The sequence below is a fragment of the Balaenoptera musculus genome, chromosome 2 (genome assembly GCF_009873245.2).
Source record: "Balaenoptera musculus isolate JJ_BM4_2016_0621 chromosome 2, mBalMus1.pri.v3, whole genome shotgun sequence".
Lineage (NCBI taxonomy): Eukaryota > Metazoa > Chordata > Mammalia > Artiodactyla > Balaenopteridae > Balaenoptera > Balaenoptera musculus.
The window spans coordinates 37,608,446-37,631,145 of NC_045786.1; the positions used below are offsets into that span (position 1 = coordinate 37,608,446).

At 46.1% G+C, this 22,700-nt stretch overlaps 2 protein-coding genes across 11 annotated transcripts in view; one reads left to right on the plus strand and one right to left on the minus strand.

Annotated features, from left to right (window-relative positions):
• Window positions 1-22,700, plus strand: part of RCCD1 (RCC1 domain containing 1) — a 32,732-nt gene that overhangs the window by 717 nt on the left and 9,315 nt on the right. The window contains exons 2-9 of one of the 8 annotated variants that reach the window (XM_036843074.1): window positions 1,219-1,515; window positions 1,603-2,002; window positions 2,183-2,304; window positions 5,149-5,244; window positions 5,894-6,064; window positions 6,576-6,605; window positions 7,176-7,261; window positions 21,077-21,555. In XM_036843074.1, the coding sequence (XP_036698969.1) occupies window positions 1,341-1,515; window positions 1,603-2,002; window positions 2,183-2,304; window positions 5,149-5,244; window positions 5,894-6,064; window positions 6,576-6,605; window positions 7,176-7,261; window positions 21,077-21,196 (1,200 nt within the window). In that variant the 5' untranslated portion in view covers window positions 1,219-1,340 and the 3' untranslated portion in view covers window positions 21,197-21,555. Of the gene's footprint in view, window positions 1-1,218; window positions 2,003-2,182; window positions 2,305-5,148; window positions 5,245-5,893; window positions 6,065-6,575; window positions 6,606-7,175; window positions 7,985-21,076; window positions 21,556-22,700 lie in introns of those variants that run through there. The other 7 variants (XM_036843076.1, XM_036843072.1, XM_036843077.1 and 4 more) reach the window with 7 other exon arrangements.
• Window positions 17,071-22,700, minus strand: part of PRC1 (protein regulator of cytokinesis 1) — a 29,448-nt gene continuing 23,818 nt past the window's right edge. The window contains exons 12-15 of one of the 3 annotated variants that reach the window (XM_036843068.1): window positions 21,600-21,710; window positions 20,192-20,368; window positions 19,824-19,865; window positions 17,073-18,253 (exon numbers count right to left, since the gene is read on the minus strand). In XM_036843068.1, the coding sequence (XP_036698963.1) occupies window positions 18,182-18,253; window positions 19,824-19,865; window positions 20,192-20,368; window positions 21,600-21,710 (402 nt within the window). In that variant the 3' untranslated portion in view covers window positions 17,073-18,181. Of the gene's footprint in view, window positions 18,254-19,823; window positions 19,866-20,191; window positions 20,369-21,599; window positions 21,711-22,700 lie in introns of all 3 variants that reach the window. The other 2 variants (XM_036843070.1, XM_036843071.1) reach the window with 2 other exon arrangements.

The window sequence follows — 22,700 nt, forward strand, 5'->3', positions numbered from 1 at the left end:
GGCGCGGCTCTTCAAACCTTTCCTTCCTGCGGCTGCCAGCCAGGTCTTGGGCTGTCTGGAGCCTCGTTCCTGGGTGGCCGCCCTGCGCCCCGGCCTTTCCTCCTCCCTCAAGACTGCCCATTGGAAGGAGCTGCCTGAGGGGGTGGAGGGCACAGGGTAAAAATCAAGGTCAGAGGCCTCCTAGGGCTGGGATTTGACCCGGAAGGGGCAGGAGCCCAGGCCCGGGTCAAGGAGAGACCCAGGACCTGACTTCACAGGCTAGAAAATGCCAGGGAAATTCTGATCAAGCCGAACATGCTGTACGGAAAAAGTGGCCTTAGCGTGCCACTCGACTGTGCATCTGTCTCCCCATTTATGCGTGAGCTCCTTGGAAGTAGACAGCGGTCCTCAATGACTTAGAGTAAGGGATCAATAAATGCATGTGGAACGAATAAGTGACTAGATAAGGTCCAGTTGAAATTGTGTTTATATAGGTCCCTGAAAATCCAGTGGTCATTTTTATCAGTTCTAAGTACCGGACTTAATAAGCTGATACCATGTGCTTACCATGGTAGGTGCCAACACTTGAACCCTTTATTTGCATCTGTTCCAAACACTTCTACAAGGTAGGTACAAACATCACCTCCCCTACTCCCCAGCTTTGTGAAACTGAAGAAATTGAATTGGATTGAGAGAGCTTAAGTAAATTGGCTGAGGACACAGGCACTGCTAGCTGCAGAGGCAAACATGTGAACCCTGGAACTGGTCCTAACCCGTACAGGGCATTGTTTCTCAAATGCTCTGCCTTCCACTGGTGGGAAGAGCACTGTATGTGGAAATTATGGGCCTTGAGTTCAGCCTTCTGCCCCTCTCGGTCCTAAGCTATGTGATTGTGTAAGGGTTACTTTCTCTGGGAGTCTCTGCTGTCAAATGGGGGCAATTCTAGTTCCCAAGATTACATGGGATAATGTGCCTGGCATTGGGAATTTGGAGAGGGAGGGACTCAGATCCTAGTCCAACGTCTAAGAGAGAAGCCATTTAAATACCTCGTGCCCACTTTGTGGGACAGCGAACTTGTTTGAGTCAAAAGGGAAGGCAGGGAAAGTGCCCCACTCTAGACAGCTCAGAATCTTCCTAAATCTGGCAGGACTTAGCCAAGGCTCCCGCTCAGCGAATGTTGGTGGAATGCACATCGTCTGCCTCTGTGGTTAGGAGGATGGCATTTCCCCCATTTTACAGGTGAGGCAGCTTCAGTGTACCGCAAGGGCTCATCTGGAAGAATCTCTTCGGGTTCTAGCCTTAACCCTCCGTCCCGCCGGCCGCCCCAGCCAGGTCGCAGCCAGCAGAGGGCGCTGCCGGGCATGGCCGAGGAGCGTCGCGGGGCCTGGTTCGGCTTCGGTTTCTGCGGCTTCGGGCAGGCGCTGGGCTCGGGGCGCGGGCGCCAGGTACACAGCCCCGAGCCTCTGAGGGCGCCGGGTGCGGGCCTCGATGTCTGCCGCGTGAGCGCGAGCTGGAGCTACACCGCCTTCGTGACCCGTGAGCGCCCCCCTTCCGGCGCCATCCCGACCCCAGCCCTGGGTGCGTGTCCCGCCCCCTCCCCAGCCAGCTCTCCGCCCCCCGCAGGTGGAGGAGGCCAGGTGGAGCTGTCTGGCTTCGCCGTCGGAGCGGTGGGCGGCTGCAGGGACGCATGGGCGTCGGAGGAGCTCCTGGTGGTGCTGCGGGCGGGGCCGGGACCCGGGGCCGGGACGGAGCTGCAGGCCTGGGCGCCCGGTTCGGCGCTGCGCGGGGAGCCCCTCTGGGCCCAGACCGTGCCGGAGGCCGAGCGGGAAGACGGACCGGGCGGCGATGAGACCCAGGCTGGGCCGCTGCCGCTGCTGCCCTGCGCTCGCGCCTACGTGAGCCCGCGGCCGCCCTTCTACCGGCCTCTGGCCCCGACACTGCGGGCGCGCCGGCTGGAGCTGGGCGCTGAGCACGCGTTGCTGCTGGACGCGGCGGGCCAGGTGTTCTCCTGGGGCGGGGGCAGGTGAGGTGGGCCGGCTGGGCTTTTGCGGCGATGACGGGGGGTGGGGGTGGGGTGGGGGGCGGGTAAATGTGGCTCGGAGTGGGAGGTGAGCATACAGGGGGCAGGAGAGAGTGATTGGGGAGGGAAGGGGAGGGAGACCCATTGGTGTGACTGTAGTTGACTAGGGTCTCCCTTGCTCAGGCACGGACAGCTGGGCCACGGGACTCTGGAGGCAGAGCCGGAGCCGAGGCTGCTGCAGGCGCTGCAGGGCCTAACCATGGCTGAGGTGGCCGCAGGTGGCTGGCACTCTCTGTGTGTGAGTGGTGAGTGACCTAGTGCTTTTCCAAAACCAGCTCAAGGTCTCCTAGGCTCCAAACCTTCCTCCTTCTCTCGCAGATTGATGGGTGCCCTAGCCGGGCCTCCTCCCAGGCTCCTCCCACATCAGCCAGCCCAGTCATTCATGACTCCCTAATGCCTCTCAGATTCAGCCCCTCTGCATTCACCATCACCCACTCGCACCCGGACTGTTACAATTGTTTCCTGTCTTCTGTTACTGGTCTCACTACCCCTCCCCTCCGTCTGCCTCCAGCCAGGGCTGTCTTTCTAAAATACTCCCCAAGGGAGAATGAAGGGGTGAGGGGCAACCGAGCTAAGGAGAAAAAAAAAAGAAGGCAGCAGCAGTTGCCCGGGTGGCCGTGATGTGTGGCACACAGTGGACACTTGGATGCCCACCGGGAGGATGATGATGGTGAGTGTGAGCTCTGGTGGTGCCATGGCTGGTGACCCAGGACCAGAATGAGGAGTTTCACTTGAGATTGTGTTCACCACTCTGGCAGGAGATCCAGGTGCAGCTGATTTCTAGGCTGTTGGGTGCGGCTGGGAGCGAATGATCTTTTCAAGGATCTGCATTTGGGGCTCTGGCCGCCACTTATATCGTTACCGACCAGGTCCTGATGCTCAGCAAGCCAGACGCTGAGATGCCAAGGTTTACAGCCAAGAAACAGTTTGTTCACAAGGCAGCCAAGAGAGGAAATGGGAGAATAATAAGTCTCAGATCTGCCTCCCTGAAGGGAGTTGGGGTATTTATGGGTTAAGCAGGGTGGTCTTAGGTGTGGGGAAAGGTGATTGGAGGTAGGGAAGAAGGGGAGGTAATCAGTGTTCTGAGCAGGCATATCTGGGTCACATGCTTCTGCATATTCAAAATGGAGGCGCTTTGGGAACTCCCTGGCAGTCCAGTGGTTAGGACTCGGCGCTTTCACTTCAGGGGCCCTGGTTCAGTCCCTGGTTGGGGAACTAAGATCCCACAAGCCGCGCGGTGTGGCCAAAAAAAAAAAAAAGTGGAGGCGCTTAGCATGATCTGAGGGTGGAGTTTTCCAGCCCTCTGACATCAAGAGGCCATCCACTGGACATCTGCACAGGCCCAGTTTTAGGGTCAGTGGCCCCAACTAGTCCCCAGCTGGCTTTCATTGGGCAGGAGCTGACTCCAAGTTCCTGTGAAACAACTGAGTTGCATGAAGCTGGGAAGGTATGCGATTAAAGAGAAAAAAAGAAAAATAACGAAAGTGAACTTAATCAATGAAGGCACTTAACAAGCAAAGGGGTTTTAACAGGCTGTTCCCTCATCTGTTGTTCTGTAAGAGAAGTTCAGGAATTTCTATTAGTTATCAGCTTCTGTTAACTCTATGGGGCATGGTTTCACCAGGGGTCTTTAAAAACTACCTATGCCTGTACTGTCCCGTCCATATTCACATGTAATGGGCCTGGGTCAGCAGCCAGGCTTGAGAACGACTGGGCTGGAGGGAAGAGAAGAGAGGGCTGGAAGGTGAGCCCAATGGGAAGTCTCGCACTAAGGTCCAAAAGGCATTTGAGGCCTTGGTGTTGCGTGGTTGGAGCACGGATGCTTCAGACTGGACCTCCCAGGTTCAAATCATCACCCTGCCCCTTGTGATCTTGGGCAGAGGACCTAACCTCTCTGTGCCTCAAGTTTTCTCTTGAATAAAATGGGGATATTGTGCTTAGAACAGTGGCACAGAATAAGCACTTGATAAAAATTAGCCACTGCTGTTAGTGAATTTTTAGCATAGGGCTGTTGCTCCAATCAACCAACTCCAGTGCTGTGAGAGCTTCCAGAGGCCTTCGGGGGAGGGGGAGGGTGCAATGGGTAAAGGGGGTTGGCTGGATGGTGACGGATGAAAACTAACCTCTTGGTGATAAGCACACTGTAGTGCATACAGAAGTCAAAATATAATGCTGTACACATGAAACTTATATAATGTTATAAACCAATACCACCTCAGTTAAAACAAGTTTTGTTTTTGTTTTTTTTAAAAGGTTCTTGTTGTCTAGGAAAGAGCTGATGGTGGTTGAGATTAAGATGAGCAGGGCAGAGGTGGGGGAAGGTGGAAGGTTTTTTGTTTTTGTTTTTTTTTTTAGCAGAATTATTTATTTATTTATTTATTTATTTTTGGCTGTGTTGGGTCTTCGTTTCCGTGCAAGGGCTTTCTCCAGTTGCGGCAAGTGGGGGCCACTCTTCATCGCGGTGCGCGGGCCCCCTCACCATCGCGGCCTCTCCTGTTGCAGAGCACAGGCTCCAGATGCGCAGGCTCAGTAATTGTGGCTCACGGGCCCAGCCGCTCCGCGGCATGCGGGATCCTCCCAGACCAGGGCTCGAACCCGTGCTCCCTGCATTAGCAGGCAGACCCTCAACCACTGCGCCACCAGGGAAGCCCAAAACAAGTTTTTTAAAAGGCCTTCAGCAGGACCGGTGGCAGGTAGGGCTGACGAAAGGGGCCTGGGCTCAGTGGATGTGAAAAAAAGACCACTGGGGAACTTCCAGGGCCACATTTCCAAACTCATGCGGGGTGAGTGAGGGGTGCAATTTAACAACAAAAGGAAAAAGTGAAAGTGGAGAGGAAGAGCCAGCAAGAGACTTCCTTTAAGAATAGGGTGACCTGAAGGCACTTAAGGGGGAAGGGGCCCTGTTGAGACAAGGAAGCTGCTGGGGCCTGAGGGAAGCACTTTGCCTGGAGTGCTGACTTGGGCAGGGCAGGCAGGAGTTGTCTCTAGGGAGCTAGTGGGGTGTAGTGGAGTCTAGATGGATGCACATGCTTAGGAGGTGGAGGGGGCGATCACAGTCTGTTAATGGGGCCCCTTTATCTCTCTTTCAGAGGCTGGGGATATTTATATCTGGGGCTGGAATGAATCAGGGCAGCTGGCCCTGCCCACCAAGAGCGTGGCAGAGGATGGAAAGACAACCTCAGAAGGTGAGAGTCAATTCTTTTTTTTTGATATATTTTATTGAAGTATAGTTGATTTATGTTGTGTTAATTTCTGCTGTATGGCAAAATGATTCAGTTATACATATATATATATATATTCTTTTCCATTATGGTTTATCACAGCATATTGAATACAGTTCCCTGTGCTACACAGTAGGATCTTGTTGTTTATCCAGTCTATATATAATAGTTGACATCTGCTAATCCCAAACTCCCAATCCATCCCTCCCCCACCCCTCTCCTCCTTGGCAACCACAAGTCTGTTGGTGAGGGTCAATTCTTGATTTCCACACGTTTCTGTCATTCCTGTCTCCTGGCCATATTGTTGGCCTGAGAGCTACAGTGCTCAAAAGGGTATGTGACATCCTTGGGACCCCAGGACACAATGAAGGACTCTGAGCCCCTTATGAGAGGGAGCACGGCAAGGCTGATGCCAGTGTCAGCACTACATGCCCCACAAACCTGTCAACTCCAGCACTTCCCAGGGAATGTGGGGTTGGGAGCGATGGCTTTGGAGCTAGAGCAAGTGTGTCAGCGGTTGTAGTGAGTGAGTCAGTATATGAATGAGGTTTAGATCAGCGCTCAGTGAGTGTTCAGCATCATTATCATCATCACTCTTATTACTTCTCTGAAGCCTCAGGACTGAATGAAGATGGTTCTGAAGTGAAGAGAGTAGCCGGGGGTGAGGATGGAGCCCCCACCCCCTTCATAGCTGTCCAGCCCTTCCCGGCTTTATTGGACCTCCCCCTGGGCTCAGATGCAGTCAAGGCCAGCTGTGGATCCCGGCACACAGCAGTGGTGACAAGTGAGTGGGGCTGGGTAGGCTGGTTCAGGATGGGGCAGGAGGTCCCTCCACCCCACTCTCTAGCTGGTGGCTGCAGAAAAGGGTGTGGTCACCTAAAAAACTACCATTTTAATTAAGCGTCTTTGACATGTACTGAGTAGCTGCCCCACTCAGTACACTCCCACGGGGCTTTAACAGTGGCTCCCCAGCCTGTCAGGCCCCGAAGGTTCTTCCTTCTGGAGGGAGGCTAGTGTTGCCAGCCTTTCATGTGACAGCAGGGCTGTCCTAAACTCAGCAGCTGTGAGTTGCAGGCCAATCAGTCCCCATATAGGGAGGTGAACTTTTTCAGTTTGGATCCTTTATCACCCCAAATGCGACTAGACAGTTGTTAAAAAGAGAGAGGATATGTTTTGCTACGCCAAGTAAGTCTCATGGTGACCATAACATGCTGGCAGGCCGAGCTGGACAAATGCCTAGTCAAAGAGCAATGGTGTCAGCCCCTTACTGTCCTTTTGCTGTCCTTTGGTTGCAGGAACGGGGGAGCTCTACACCTGGGGCTGGGGTAAGTAAAAGGTTTGCTTTTGTGACACTTAAACCAAGGGGAGGAAGTACCTGGGAGTAGAGGGCAGGTGACAACAGCCATGCAGAGAAGTGGAAGCAGGGGCCTCAGCCTGACCATTGGGACTGAAAAGCTGTCTACTCCCTTCTCTGGGACAGATATAGGCACACTCAGAGGGGCAGAGACCAGACAAGAGAGAAATAGGGCAACATATCAGTATTTCCCTTCTACCTTTCTGAAAAAGTATTTGTCTTAAGGGAATATTTAGCCAACAGTCATGAAACATCTTTTGGTCTGGCACTGGGTAGAGAAAAAGATAAAATAAAAATCTCTGCTCTGAACATCTGAGCTTAGGAGTGGGGAGCCTGGAGGAGCATCTTGCCTCTTGGGGACCTGTGGAATTGCCTGGTCCTGGAGGCTCTGTGGTGCTGGTCTCCTGAATTCATGGAGCAGACACCAGCAGAGTGGTGGCTTAAGCCCAGCACTTCAGTCAGTGGGCTGTTTTTCCTTCCTGGAGGGGAAAAGCCACAAGGCCCAGTGGAGAGGATGGCAAAGCAGCTTATTTCACTTTAGGTAAATATGGACAGCTTGGCCACAAAGACACGACCAGCTTGGATCGGCCCTGCCGTGTGAAGTACTTTGTAGATAAGCAACTCCAAGTAAGGACCGTGAGCTGTGGGCCCTGGAACACCTACGTGTATGCTGTGGAAAAAGAGAAGAGCTGACATGTATAGATAAGGGCATAAAATAAATGTAGAGTGAAAAATTATGAAGCTAACACCTGTGAAACTCCCCCCAGGTCAAGGAAGACCATTGCCAGCACCCCAGAGGCCCCACATCTGGCCTTCCCTATCACAGCCCTCTTGCTCCACCTTAGAGCAGGCAGCATCCTCAACTTTGTCTTCACATTAGAAACACCTGGAGGGAACTCCCTGGCGGTCCAGTGGTTAGGACTCTGCGCTTTCACTGCCTAGGACGCGGGTTCAGTCCCCGGCCTGGGAACTAAGATCACACAAGCCGCGTGGCACAGCGTGGCCCAAAAAAGAAAAGAAAAGAAACAAACACCTGGAGATTTGAAATCAGAACTTAGGGGTGTGGAACCTAGATGTGGGTAGATTTTTTAGGCTGCCACACCCCACCCCACCCCCCGTGATTTGGAGGTAGTGCTAAGATTGGGAACCACTAGAGGTCATCTTATTTTGTTATTCATACACCTGTTTTCATTTTGACTCATACCATTCCTTGTATGCATCTTTATACAATATAATTTGTCTGCTTTTGAACTTTAGGTAAATAGAATCATTCTGTGTATGTTCTTTTATGTCTTGTTTTTTCATCAGCACTGTGTGATTCATCTGTGGTGTCGTGCAGTTGATTCATTTTTATTGTTATATGGTATTCCATTGTATGAGTTATACCTCAAGTTATATATTCTTTTTTTTTTTTTTTTTTTTATAAATTTTATTTATTTATTTATGGCTGTGTTGGGTCTTCGTTTCTGTGCGAGGGCTTTCTCTAGTTGTGGCGAGCGGGGGCCACTCTTCATCGCTGTGCGCGGGCCTCTCACTATCGCGGCCTCTCTTGTTGCGGAGCACAGGCTCCAGACGCGCAGGCTCAGTAGTTGTGGTTCACGGGCCTAGTTGCTCCGCGGCATGTGGGATCTTCCCAGACCAGGGCTCGAACCCGTGTCCCCTGCATTGGCAGGCGGACTCTCAACCACTGCGCCACCAGGGAAGCCCTCTTTTTTTTTTTTTAGAGGAATTTTCCCATTCACTTTTTTTTTTTAATTATTTATTTATTTTTATTTATTTATATATGGCTGTGCTGGGTCTTCGTCTCTGTGCGAGGGCTTTCTCCAGTTGCGGCAAGTGGGGGCCACTCTTCATCGCGATGCGCGGGCCTCTCACTATCACGGCTTCTCTTGTTGTGGAGCACAGGCTCCAGACGCGCAGGTTCAGTAATTGTGGCTCACGGGCCTAGTTGCTCCGCGGCATGTGGGATCTTCCCAGACCAGGGCCCGAACCCGTGTCCCCTGCATTGGCAGGCAGATTCTCAACCACTGCGCCACCAGGGAAGCACTATATTCTCTTACTGATAGAAATTTGTTTCTTATTGAGTTAAAATACACATAACAAAAAATTTACTATCTTAATCATTTTTAAGTGGTATTAAATACATTCACATTGTTGTGTAGCCATCACCACCATCCATTCCCATCTCTTTTCATCTTGTAAATCTGAAACTCTACAGTTATTAAACAATAACTCCCTGTTCTCCCCAGCCCCTGGCAACCATCAATCATTATACCTTGTGTCTGTCTTTGTGCTCTTGACTACTCTACGTACCTAATATAAGTGGAATCATACAGTATTTATCTTTTTATAAGATAAATATTGTTTTATTTCACTTAGCATAATGTTCTCGAGGTTCATCCATGTTATAGCATATTGCAGAATTTCCTTCCTTTTTAGGCCTGAATAATATTCCATTGTATGTATATACCACATTTTGTTTATCCATTCATTGGTTGATGGACACTTGGGTTGCTTTCATGTTTTAGCTATTGTGAATACTGCTGCTATGAACATGAGTTTACAAACATCTCTGAGACTCTGCTTTTAATTTTTTTCGATATATACCCTAAAGTGGAATTGCTGGGTCATATGGTAATTCTATTTTTAATTTTTTGAGGAGCCTACATACTGTTTTCCACAGTGGCTTTCCCATTTTACAATCCCACCAATAGTGCACAAGTGTTCCAATTTCTCCACATCCTCACCGAACACTTTGTTTTCTGTTTTTTTGACAGTAGCCATCCTGATAGGTGTGAGGTGGTATCTCATTGTAATTTTGATTTGCGTTTCCCTAATAATTAGTGATGTTAAGCATCTTTTCATGTGCTTATTGGCCATTCACATATCTTTTTTGGAGAAATGTCTATTCAAGTCCTTTGCCCATTTTTGAATCTGGTTTTGTGTGTGTGTGTGTTGTTTTAGGAGTTCTCTATACATTCTAGATACTAATCCCTTATCAAATAAGTGATTTGGAAATATTTTCTCCCATTCTGTTGGTTGCCTTTTTACTTTGTTGATACTGTTTCTTAATGTAAAAAGTTTTTTAATTTTCATGAAGTCCAATTTGTCTATTTTTTCTTTTGTTGCCTATGCCTTTGGTGTCATATCCAAGAAATCACCAAATCCAATGTCACGAAGCTTTTGTCCTATGTTTTCCAAGAATTTTATTGTTTTAGGTTTTATATTTTGGTCCTTGATCCATTTTGAGTTAATTTTTGTATATAGTGTTAGGTAAGAGTCCAACTTCATTCTTTTGCATGTGGTTATCCAGTTTTCCCAGCACCATTTGTTGAAGACTGTCCTTTCCTCATTGAATGGCCTTGGCACCATTGTCAAGAATCATTTGATTGTATATTTGAGGGTTTATTTCTGGGCTATTTCATTGATCTATATGTCTGTCTCTTTTTATGTCAATACTGTTGTGATTACTATAGCTTTGTAGTAGGTTTTGAAACCAGGAAGTGTGAGTCCTCCAGTTTTAGTCTTTTTCAAAATTGTTTTGTCTGTTGGGGTCCCTTGAGATCCCATATGAGTTGTAGTGTTTTTCCATTTCTGCATAAAGGTCCTTGAGATTTTAGGGACTGCACTGAATCTATAGATTGCTTTAGGTACTAATAACATTTTAACAATTTTTTTTTTTAATTTATTTTTTTTGGCCGTGTCGGGTCTCAGTTGAGGCACATGGGGTCTTCACTGAGGCATGCGGGATCCTCCGTTGTGGCGCGGGCTCTTCATTGTGGCGCTCGGGCTTCTCTCTAGTTGCAGCATGCGGGTTTTCTCTCTCTAGTTCTGGCGTGCAGGCTCCAGAGTGCATGGGCTCTGTAGTTTGCGGCACGTGGGCTGTCTCGTTGAGGCACACGAGCTCAGTAGTTGTGGTATACGGGTTTAGTTTCCCTGCGGCATGTGAGATCTTAGTTCCCCAACCAGGGATCGAACCTCTGTCCCCTGCATTGAAAGGCGGGTTCTTTACCACTGGACCACCAGGGAAGTCCAATTTTAACAACATTAAGTCTTCCAATGCATGATCATGGGATGTGTTTCCATTTATGTCTATAATTTCTTTCAGGAGTGTTTTGTAGTTTTCATTGTACATGTCTTTCACCTCCTTGGTTAATTCCTAAGTATTTTATTCTTTTTGATGCTACTATATATGGAATCATTTTTTAAAATTAATTTATTTATTTTTGGCTGCGTTGGGTCCTTGCTGCTGCATGTGGGCTTTCTCTAGTTGCGATGAGCCGGGGCTACTCTTTGTTGTGGTGCGCAGGCTTCTCATTGCGGTGGCTTCTCGTTGCGGAGCTCTAGGCGCGCGGGCTTCAGTAGTTGTGGCTCACGGGCTCTAGAGCGCAGGCTCAGTAGTTGTGGCGCATGGGCTTTGTTGGCTCTGCGGCATGTGGGATCTTCCTGGCCCAGGGCTCGAACCCAGGGCCCCTGCACTGGCAGGCGGATTCTTAACCACTGTGCCACCAGGGAAGCCCTGGAATCATTTTTGTAATTTCCTTTTCGGATTGTTCATTGTGTATAGAAATACAACTGTGTGTTGACTTTGTATCCTGCTACTTTGCTGAAGTCATTTATTAGTTCTAACAGCTTTTTTGTAGTCTTTAGGATTTTCTACAGATAAGATCATTCGTCTGCAAACAGAGATACTTTTACTTCTTCCTTTCTAATTTGGATGCCTTTTATTTCTTTTATAGCCTAATGGCTCTGACTAGAACTTCCATTACTATGTTGAATAAAAGTGGTGAAAGTGGGCATCCTTGCCTTGTTCCTGATTTTAGAGGAAAAGCCATTGAGTATTATGTTTGCTGTGGGATTTTCATATACGGATTTTATTGTGTGGAAGTAGTTCCCTTCTTTTCCTATTTTATTGAGTGTTTTTAATCACGAAAGGGCACGGAATCTTGCTTTTTCTACATCAGTTGAGATGATCATGTGTTTTTTTTCCTTCATTTTGTTGTAGCATGTTATGTTGATCATCCTTGTATTCCAGGAATAAATCTCACTTGGTCATGATGTATAATCCTTTTCAAGTGTTGCTGAATTCTATTTGCTAGTATTTTGCTGAGGATTTTTTCATCTATGTTCAAAAGGGATACTGGTCTGTAGTTTTCCTGTAGTGTCTTCTGGCTTTGGTATCAAAGTTATGCTGGCCTCACAGAATGAGTTAGGAAGTGTTTCTTCCCCTGAAATATTTCAGAAAAACTTGAGAAGGACTGGTGCTAGTTCTTTAAATATTTGGTAGAATTCACAGTGAAGCCATTAGGTCCAAGGCTTTTCTTTCTTGGGAAATTCTTTTTATTTATTTATTTATTTATTTATTTATTTTTGGCTGTGTTGGGTCTTCGTTGCTGCATGCGGGCTTTCTCTAGTTGCGGTGAGCGGGGACTACTCTTCGTTGCGGTGCGCGGGCTTCTCATTGTGGTAGTTTCTCTTGTTGCGGATCATGGGCTCTAGGCACGCGGGCTCGGTAGTTGTGGCTTGCGGGCTCTACAGCATAGGCTCAGCAGTTGTGGCACATAGGCTTAGTTGCTCCGCAGCCTGTGGGATCTTCCCGGACCAGGGCTCGAACCCATGTCCCCTGCATCGGCAGGCGGATTCTTAACCACTGCGCCACCAGGGAAGCCCTTTCCTGGGAAATTCTTGAGTAGTGATTCTATCTCCTTACTAGTTATAGGTCTATTCAGATTATTTCTTTGTGATTTACTCTTGATAGGTTTTGTGTTTCTAGGAACATGTCCATTTCACCCAGGTAATCTGATTTGTTGGTGTACAATTAATTGCTCATAGTACTCTCTTTTTTAAAAAAAAAAAATTATTTATTTGGCTGCACCAGGTCTTAGTTGCAGCGTGCAGGATCTAGTTTGCTGACCAGGGATTGAACCCAGGCCCCCTGCACTGGGAGCAAGGAGTCCTAACTGCTGTACTACCAGGGAAGTCCCCATAGTACTCTTTTAAAACTCTTTTTTCTTTCTGTAGAATTAGTAGTAATGTCCCTGCTTTCATTTTTTTTATATATAAATTTATTTATTTTTATTTTTGGCTGCGTTGGGTCTTCTGTTGCCACGCAGGGGCTTTCTCTAGTTGAGGTGAGGGGGCTTCTCATTGCAGTGGCTTCTCTTGTTGTGGAGCACAGGCTCTAGGTGTGCAGGCTCAGTAGTTGTGGCTCGTGGGCTCTAGAGTGCAGGCTCAGTAGTTGTGGCACACAGGCTTAGTTGCTCCGCGACATGTGGGATCTTCCCAGACCAGGGCTCGAACCCATGTCCCCTGCATTGGCAGGCAGATTCTTAACCACTGAGCCAACAGGGAAGTCCCCTTGCTTTCATTTCTTAATGACTTGTGTCTTTTTTCCTTAGTCCATCTAGCTAAAAGTTCATCCATTTCATTGATCTTTTCAAAGAACCAACTTTTGGTTTCACTGATTTTCTCTATTGTTTTTCTATACGAATTTCATTTATCTTTGCTGTAATCTTTATTTTCTTCCTTCTGCTAGCTTTTGGTTTAGTTTGTTCTTTTTCTAGTTTTTAAGTTGAAAGTTAGCTGGCTGACTTAAGATCTTGTTTTTTATTTATTTATTTATTTATTTATGGCTGTGTTGGGTCTTCGTTTCTGTGCGAGGGCTTTCTCTAGTTGCGGCAAGCGGGGGCCACTCTTCATTGCAGTGCGCGGGTCTCTCACTATCGTGGCCTCTCTTGTTGCGGAGCACAGGCTCCAGACGCGCAGGCTCAGTAGTTGTGGCTCACAGGCCTAGTTGCTCCGCGGCATGTGGGATCTTCCCAGACCAGGGCTCGAACCCGTGTCCCCTGCATTGGCAGGCAGATTCTCAACCACTGCGCCACCAGGGAAGGCCTCTTGTTTTTTTAATGTGAACATTTACAGCTATAATTTCCCCTTAGCACTGCTTTTGCTGCATCCCATAAGTTTTGGTATGTTTTGTTTTTCTTTTCATTCATTCTAATTATTTTCTAATTTCCCCTGTGATTTCCTCTTTGATCCACTGGTTTATTTATTTTTAATTAATATTAAATATTAATATTTATATAAAATATTAATATAAAAATAAATATTAAGCCCCCACTTGCAGGGGCTACTCTTCATTGTGGTGCGCGGGCTGCAGTGGCTTCTCTTTGTTGCAGAGCACGGGCTCTAGGCGCGTGGGCTTCAGTAGTTGTGGCGCACAGGCTTAGCTGCTCTGTGGCATGTGGGATCTTCCTGGACCAGAGCTCGAACCCATGTCCCCTGCATTGGCAGGCGGATTCTTAACCACTGCATTACCAGGGAAGTCCCCAGGACCATTGTTTGCAAGTCTTTGTCTAATATAGCTGCCATTAAGTCTTTTTCAGGGACAGATTCTGGTGATATATTTTCTTTTGAATGGGCCATACTCTCATGTTTCTTTGCATGCCTTGTGAATTTTTTGTTGAACACTGGACATTTGAATCTGGTAATATGGTAACTCCGGGAATCAGATTCTCCCCCTTTTCCAGGGTTTGCCATTGTTTTTTTTTTAATTGTCATAGGCTGTCTCTCTCTGTACCAAGGATCAGCCTTAGGTGTAAACGTAATATTGTCTTTTCTGAGCCTTTCCTTAGGTATCATGGTCACTTTCTAATTTCCCCCATATATGCATATACTTTTGAATGTCCTAGTTTTTAACATCCAACTCCCAAAAGGGAAAAAGTGATAAATGAAGGGGGAACATAAGGGTACCCACTGATGTGTTAAATTTCCTGGAAGTTGCTTGGGTGGGTTGCTAGTACCAGAGGGAGGAAAACAGTTCTCACAGAATGGTGGTTGTGGGTTACTGGCTATCTGGCAGCTCCCTGGAGGATCAGTGCAAGAGCTCACCTTTGTTTTGCCAGACTTAGTGTTCCCAGGGCTGGGCAGCTTTTGCTGAAAGTATTTAAAGGCACAAGTATTGGCTGCAATAACCTGGGCAAGGGAAAGATCTGGGAAGAAAGAGGTTGGGAAAGGAGATGATAGGGAGAAAGGCCTTTTAAAAGGTCCCACAGTATACTGGGGAATCAAAGCATAACACATGCCCAGGGCTGGATATTTGCTCAGAAATGCCTGAGAAAACAATAAGCTTTCATTTCTGTCTAGCATTCAGGCTCCACACAAGCAAGACTGAAAGCTAAGGCAGAGTTGTAAACAGCCTGGCTAAGCATTAAAGGCTTGCTGCAACACAAAGCCAATCATCTGTAAAGAATGTATTTCTTTTTCTCACTTTTCTTTTAATAAGTTTAGCAAGGCTGCAGGATACAAGAGCAATATACAAAAATCAACTGCTATATGTAGCCAAGCAACAACAAGAAATTCTTATTAAAAAATACCATTTACAATAGCATCAAGAAACATGAAATACTTAGGGATAAATCTGAGAAAGATGTGAAAGATCTGTAAACATGACCTACACAATACTGAGAGAAATTAAAGAAAACCTAAATAAATGGAGAGATATGCCTTGTTCGGGGGTTGTCAGTTCTCCCTCAGGTGGTCCACAGATTCAATGCAATGCCAATAAAAATCCTACCAGATTTTTGGGTAGAAATTGACAAGCTTTTTTCCTAAAACTCATACAGAAATGCACAGTAAGCAGAACAGACAAAATAATGTTTAAAAGCACCAAGTTGGAAAGCTAACATTACCTGATTTCAAGAATTTGTATAAATCCTCAGTAATTAAGACAGGGTAGTACTGTCATTAGGACAAATAGATTAGTGGAACAGAAACGTACAGTGGAGAAGGTTTAGCTTTTCAGCTAATGGTGCTGGACAACTGGCTACCTGTATGCAAAAAGAATGAACTTAAAGCCATACCTGGAGCCATACAGATAGATGATACACACAGAGCCAAAATGAATCAGACGTAAATGTAAAACTGAAAACTTTAAACTTCTAGGAGAAAACCTTTATCATCTTGGGTTAGGTAAAGATTTCTTAGAGCAACAGCAGTACAATCCAAAGAACAAATGGATGTCATCAAAATTAAACCTCTGCTCTTCCGTGACACTGTTAAAAGAATTAAAGCAGCCTGAAATTAATATAATGTATGTCAATTATACTTCAAGAAAACAAAAAGAAGCCACAGATGGGGACAAGATCTTTGCAAAACATACACCTGATAAAAGAACTTGTATGCAGCATATATAGAGAGTTCTCAAAACTCAACAGTAAGAACATAGCTTTGGAATTCCCTGGCAGTCAAGTGGTAAGGACTCCACACTTCCACTGCTGAGGGCCTGGGTTCGATCCCTGGTTGAGGATCTAAGATCCCATAAGCCACGTGGGCACAGCCAAAAAAATAAAAAACAAATACAATTCAATTTTTTAAATGGCCAAAAATAGTAAACAGGTACTTCACCAAAGAAGATAAGAATGATGGCAAAAAAGTACACAAAAAGATGTTAAACATCATTAGTCATTAGGGAAGTGAAAATTCCAACCACAATGAGATACCATTTCACAGCTACTAAAATGGCTAAAATTATAAAGACTGACCATACAAAGTGTTGGAAAAGATTGAAGAAATTGGAACCTTCAGGGACTTCCTTGGTTGGCACAGTGGTTAAGAATCCACCTGCCAACGCAGGGGACACGGGTTCGATCCCTGGTCTGGGAAGATCCCACATGCCGCGGAGCAACTAAGCCTGTGAGCCACAGCTACTGAGCCTGCACTCTAGAGCCCACGAGCCACAACTACTGAGCCCATGTGCTGCAACTACTAAAGACCACACACCTAGAGCCCACGCTCCACAACTACTGAGCCCATGTGCTGCAACTGCTGAAGCCTGCACACCTAGAGCCCACACTCCACAGCAAGAGAAGCCACCACAATGAGAAGCCCGCACATTGCAATGAAGAGTAGTCCCCACTCACTCACAACTAGAGAAAGCCTGTGCGCAGCAACGAAGACCCAACGCAGCCAAAAATAAATAAATAAATAAATAAATTAAAAAAAAGAAAAGAAATTGGAACCCTTACACATTATTGATGAGAATGTAAAATAGTCCAACTGCTTTGGAAAACCATTTGGCAGTTTCTTAAAAAGTTAAACATACACCTACCATATGTATGATGCAGCTATTCCACTCCTAGGTATTTAGCCAAAAGAAAATATATCTCCATACAAAGACGTGTACATAGCAATGAAACCAGAAGTTTCCTAATAGTACCTCAGCCTCTTTATACATCAGGATTTAGGCTTTTTATTCCTCTCAAAAAAACTTTTTTCTCAGAATAAGAGATGTTCTTAATTTACAAACACTCAAAAGAATGTGAAAATCATACTCCCGACTAAAAATTTCTTGTATTTCTTTTAGTCCTTTCTATTTTCCACAGACAAAAACCAACCAAAAAGTGACATGGGGAACAACGAAAACACACACCACAGTATATATCTTTGAAATATAAGTATACACATTTTAATTTATTTTTAAGAATATTTATATTTTAAAATCAGGACATTTATACGTATGCCTAAACAGCATGTGACACAGACCAAATCCACACTGGTAAGCTTCCAAGAACCATTTACTGTGCTGACAGTAGTACTGGTGCAGGCAGACGGAGAATAAATAATAGTGCTTTGGGGAGCACAGTAGTGATTGATACATAGGGTAGGTAAAGAAGGAGCCTCATCGTGGACGCTACAGCAGGAACAGCTCCCCAGTACTGACATGTGCAAAGTTCCAGATCTCCACGACAGAAACGGCCCAACCCATCCAAACAGCCTCCCAACTTGGCTGGCAAGTGCAGAGGGTGGAGGAACTCAGGCACAGGGCGCACAGGGATGGGGAACTGGACCCAGAGAAAAACTGAAGAAGCAGAGTGCAGACAAGTACGTGTGTTCACACACACACACCCACAGCACTGGCCTATATAACAAAACTGTACACAATTTAACAAAGCTGCTCCCAGCCTCCCTGTCACCTCTTTGGCAGTGAGTTGGGCCATCCTAACTTCTGACACACAGACATCTTCATCAGGAGGAAGGCTGTCCTGTGTGGTGGGGACAGGCCTTTAGGTGAGAGCAAAGCTATTGAAGCTATAGCATTAACTGAACATCCCTAAACAAAAAAGACGTTAATTGCTAATTATAAGTGTACAAGCCAAAAACTGCTTCATGTCCCATACCCCAAGCTTGGGCATAGTCAATCATTTAACTACACAATGGTGAAGTAAAACAAGCCCTTGATCATGCTTTAGCAAGTACAATTACGGGGTAGGAAAAGAAATTAGGTTCCATATGCTAAAATTTACACTTACTGCTATGAACTATGTTTTAATGTATTTCTTGAGTCAAAATAAAACCAAGTGTCTAAGGACATACTAAGCTTATGATGGACTCTCATCTGTAACTCATTCACTTCTGTAAGTTAGGCCCACGGTAATGGAACCTGTCCAGGCTTTCAAGCACATCTAAACTGAAGAAACATTAAAGCCACCCCTGTATAATTAGGCACAGGGCATAGGAAACCTCAGCTGGATGACTGATCAGGGCTTCTCAGGACTGGATGTTGGTTGAATTGAGGATTCGAGAAGTAGCATCAGATTTGGAAGCCTTTGAAAGTTCTCGCTGTTGAAAAATAAATAACATCAGTGGCATTACTGTCCCCTCTCATGCATGCCCTGCCCTTGTAAGCACGGGTGAGTGTCAGCATACAGCCCTCTGAGGGCTGTTTCTCTAAGATGGTGGTCCCTAGCCCAGCACAGGCTGTGTTAGGAACAAAAGGGGAGGGACTCTGAACACCTTAGTCACAGATTAAGCATGTGCACATATGCCCCTTGATCCCTTTCCTCAGCCAGTCCATTCTATTAAAACCTCACAGAAGAGAAATCCTTTATACTTCACAAAGTACTCTCTGAGTTGTCAAGCTAGGTAGGCAACAAGCTTTGGTCTTTTGAGCCCTTTAGGAAACAATGGGCCAGAACATATATCTACCAATCCCTAGGGCTGAGGGCCTTGTAACCTGCTGGTGATCTGATCTCATGCTGGAGCACATGGTGTAGAAGCAGAAGACAGAGCAGGAATGACCACTGAGAAAGGACAGATGTTAGTAGAGGTTAGTCTACTGGCTTCAGTGCTGCCTGGTGGAGTCTACCAGCCATAGCAACCAAAACCAGAAGAATCTCCCTCAGCCTAGCCAGAGAGAAACAGATATATGTAAGCAGCAAGTGGATGAAGCAGGCTTGGCTGAGCAAACAAAAGAGAAAGCTGGACTCTGTCCAGCAATCAGCTAGCCAGAGTGACAAATACCCACCTTCTATAGGTAGAACCACCCCTGTCAAGTAACTTGACAAAAGTAAAAGAATATAAAGCTAGCTTCAGTGCTCAAAATGAACGATAGCCTTGGGCAGCTGTCACATTCTCCATCACTGCAGCAAGAGAGTCGATGCCCTAGGCATTAACTCAGTATCCCCCACAAGGGTGAGGGGCAGGCTCACCTCTCAACAGTTAGATACTGAGGGAAGAGAGAACACACATTGTTAAGGAAAGGGCACTGCAGTTAAGTGTTGGTAAATGTGGAGTACGTTACTAGGAGCTGAAGAGCATTGTGGGAAAAAATTACTTTCTTCCAGTGCCTCATATATGCTTTAGCAGCTCAATGTGGTAGAAAATAGGCAAAGGCAAGAAATGAGCATTGGCTAGCTCAGAGTAGACAGAAAGTTGGCAATTCAGCTCTGAGGGGTTAGTAAGACATATACTCCAGGAAATAATCAGCACACAGGCCAAGAACCTCATAGGCAGCACACAGCTGGGGCTCCCCTCCCCACGTGGTGGGGCCTCTATTCCTTGCAGCACATTGGAGGCCTTTAATGTCACAACTGGGGAGGGTGAAAGTTTTCTGTTGTGAAATAACATGATAAAAAAACTTTGCCTGACTTTAGATGGGGCTGAGAATCCAATTCAAGTCTGAACAAGTTAATTGGCAGGTTAGTCAGTCTGTTGGGAAGTTAAGCCAGATATTTATTATTTCTGAAGTCTGTATTAGGAATTCCTGCTTCCTTTGTTAAAAAAAGGTTTTATGATAGTACAGCTGAGATTATTGGTTAGTGTAGCCCTGTGCCCAGATGGGAATGAAGCCAGCAGATGACAGATCAGTCTGGAAAAGGGACATGGGACATGCAGGGGTTGCCATACAGACCTGAAGCCCAACAGTGGAGCTGTCAGAGAGGGACGGATCCTTCTAAGAACAAAGAATTGAGACAATTACCAAGAACTCCACCAAGAGAGCACCAGGGCAGTGATTAGAAGGTTCACCTCCTGCAGCCAGGGAATGGTATTTCTTAAGCAGAAGGATCCAGGTTAAATGTCTGCTTGCTGCTGCCATCTTTCTTCCTATGTACCACCCTTAAACCACCCCCACCTCATGCCATGGTCAAGTCAGGAAAGGGATTCTCAGCCTCCAAAGAACTGTCCTAACTAATAGCCTGGGTGCTCTTGGGAAGATACCCACTCTGCCCCAACTGTGTGCTCCCCAGGGACTGGTAGATATTAGAAAAGGTGAATTACCGCAAACTCAGAATAGGTGCTGGCAACAGAATTAATGCTGAAGTTGCGCCGTGGGGGGGCCGAGGCAGGGTACCCACCGCTGAAGATGCTACCATTGAGCTCCAGGTTCTCCTTGTTGGCTCCATGCTTGATGCCACGGGGTGTTTTTTTCCCCGAACAGGTGGAAGTGGTGACTGGCTGTAGAGAAAAGAAAGATCGACCAATGTATCATCCTTATAATGACCACACACACAAATTATCAAAGGCTGATACCATCTTTATATTATTCGTGTGTCTGTAATCCTATACTTCTGGCTTATTTTATTTTTTAAATTTTTATCTTTTGGCCACGCCGCGCGGCATGCGGGATCTTACTCCCCAGCCAGGGATCAAACCCACGCCCCCCGCCCGCATTGGAAGCATGGAGTCCCAACCACTGGACCACCAGGGAAGTCCCTACTTTTGGTTTAAAAACATACAAATTCTTAATGATCTGCAGAACCCTTATCTTGAGCATAGTCTGTAAAATACCTGAAAGACTGAACACATTTTAGCACGCACTCCTCACTCCCTCCTTGGGTGAGAGTACCTATCTGCATCTAGTTGTCCAGTGTCACTGGGCTGGACCCACATGCAAGGACCTCGCTCAGTAGCAACTGAAGACCAGGCTTTGAACTGAGCCTATGGAGACTCTTCAGTTTCCCAGTCACATCCCAGTGCTTCCCTTGATACCGGACGGGGCTCAAAATGACCATTCTCTTCTCTCATTTAGTTTTTGACAGATTAGCTAGCTTACATCTGTCAACTTTCAGCATCTCAATGATAACCGAATCCAGGGATCTTAGAAAGTGGAACAAGTTAGGTGGGGCCCTGTATGGCTGAACCATACTGACTCCTTTTTGTCAGCTCCATCTTAGGCCTGCAGTCCCATCCTCTCCCCTTCCTGCAAGACTGAGCTTCAGCTTACAAGGAATGAGGCCAAGCCAGATAAGTTCCCTATCAACTTTGACCCTTGCCTTCATCTGATAAGAAAACTGGAAGAATGCCTTTTGCTGATGTAGACGATTAATGGTCTTGAGACCCTGGGGGGAGGAAAACCACCCAGTTCCTGTCACTACAGATGTGCTTCTCCCTAGTAGTCAGATTCTATTTTTAGCTTTGGCCCCCTTAAATCCCCCCCGTATCTCTTTCGTGCTTGAGTGCAGCTGCAAATGCCTCTGGGTCACCGTCTGCCCAATCCTGCCTGTATGCAAGTTACCCACAATAAACTTCATAATTGTGCTTTATGAAGCTGCCTGCTTTGTTTTTCGGCCTCAAAGTTCCTTCTCAGTCCAGAGGATAGTATTCAATCTCTCCACCTCCCAGCAGTCCCCAGAGTACATAGGTTGGGGCAGTGTCGGGGATGTGCTTGTACACAGAGCATACTAACCTTGCTGCCAGAAGGTGGAAGGCGAGACACAGGGGAGCGGCAGACTGTCCCTGAAAAGACAGGCCGAATGCTGCTGTTGGCCGTAGCATTGGACACGGTGGTAGTGTTCAGCTAAGGAGAAGAACAGAGATTACTGATGTGAGATGACATGCTTAGCAGCCCATCCCTACACTACAGAGAGTGAGGATGGGAAGTAGTCTAAGATTGTTTTCATGGTGAAGAGCTTTGAGGACACCTGTGAAAAGCATTCAGTGTTCCATCCAGCAGATGGAATTGTAAAATGGGACAACCATTTTGTTTCCAAAAGTTAAACGGACAACTATCATAAGACCCAGCCATATCATTCTTGGGTATTTACCCAAGAGAAATGAAAGCATATATCCATACAAAGACTTACATATAAATATTTATAGCAGCTTTATGTGTAGCAGCCAGAAAACTAGAATTAAGCCAAATATCCATCAACACAGGCAACTAGATAAGCAAACTGTGGTATATACGTCCAATGGAATACTGTTCAACAATAAAAAGAGGTAACCTACTGATACATGCAACAACAGATGAAAAAAGTCAGACACAGAAGTATATATACTGTATGATTCTATTTATATAAAATGTTAGAAAATGCAAACTAATCAACAGTAACAGAGCAAAGCTGCAGTTGCCAGGAGCTAGTGGGAAGTGGGTGGGGGGAGGGAAATGGGTGGTAAGGGAAGCAAAAAGAAAACAAAGGGGCAAAAGGAAACTTTGGGTGTGATGGGTATGTTCACTGTCTTGATTGTGGTGAGGGATTCACGGTGCATACATATATCACAGCTTATTAACGTGTACACTTTAAATATTATGTGTCTACTTTATTCAATAAAGCTGTAAGCTTTTTCTTTAATTGGAAAAACTCTAGGTGGATTAAAAACATTAAATGGGATAGCAAGACTATTCAAATACAAGACACAAACTAGGAAATACAACACAGGAAAATATCTGTGTGCCTCAGGTCCTGGGTAGGTTATTTGCAAGTACAAGCCATTAAGAAAACAGATTGAAAACATTTTTACTATATTGATATTAAGAACTTTTCGTTCATCAACAAAACACCATAAA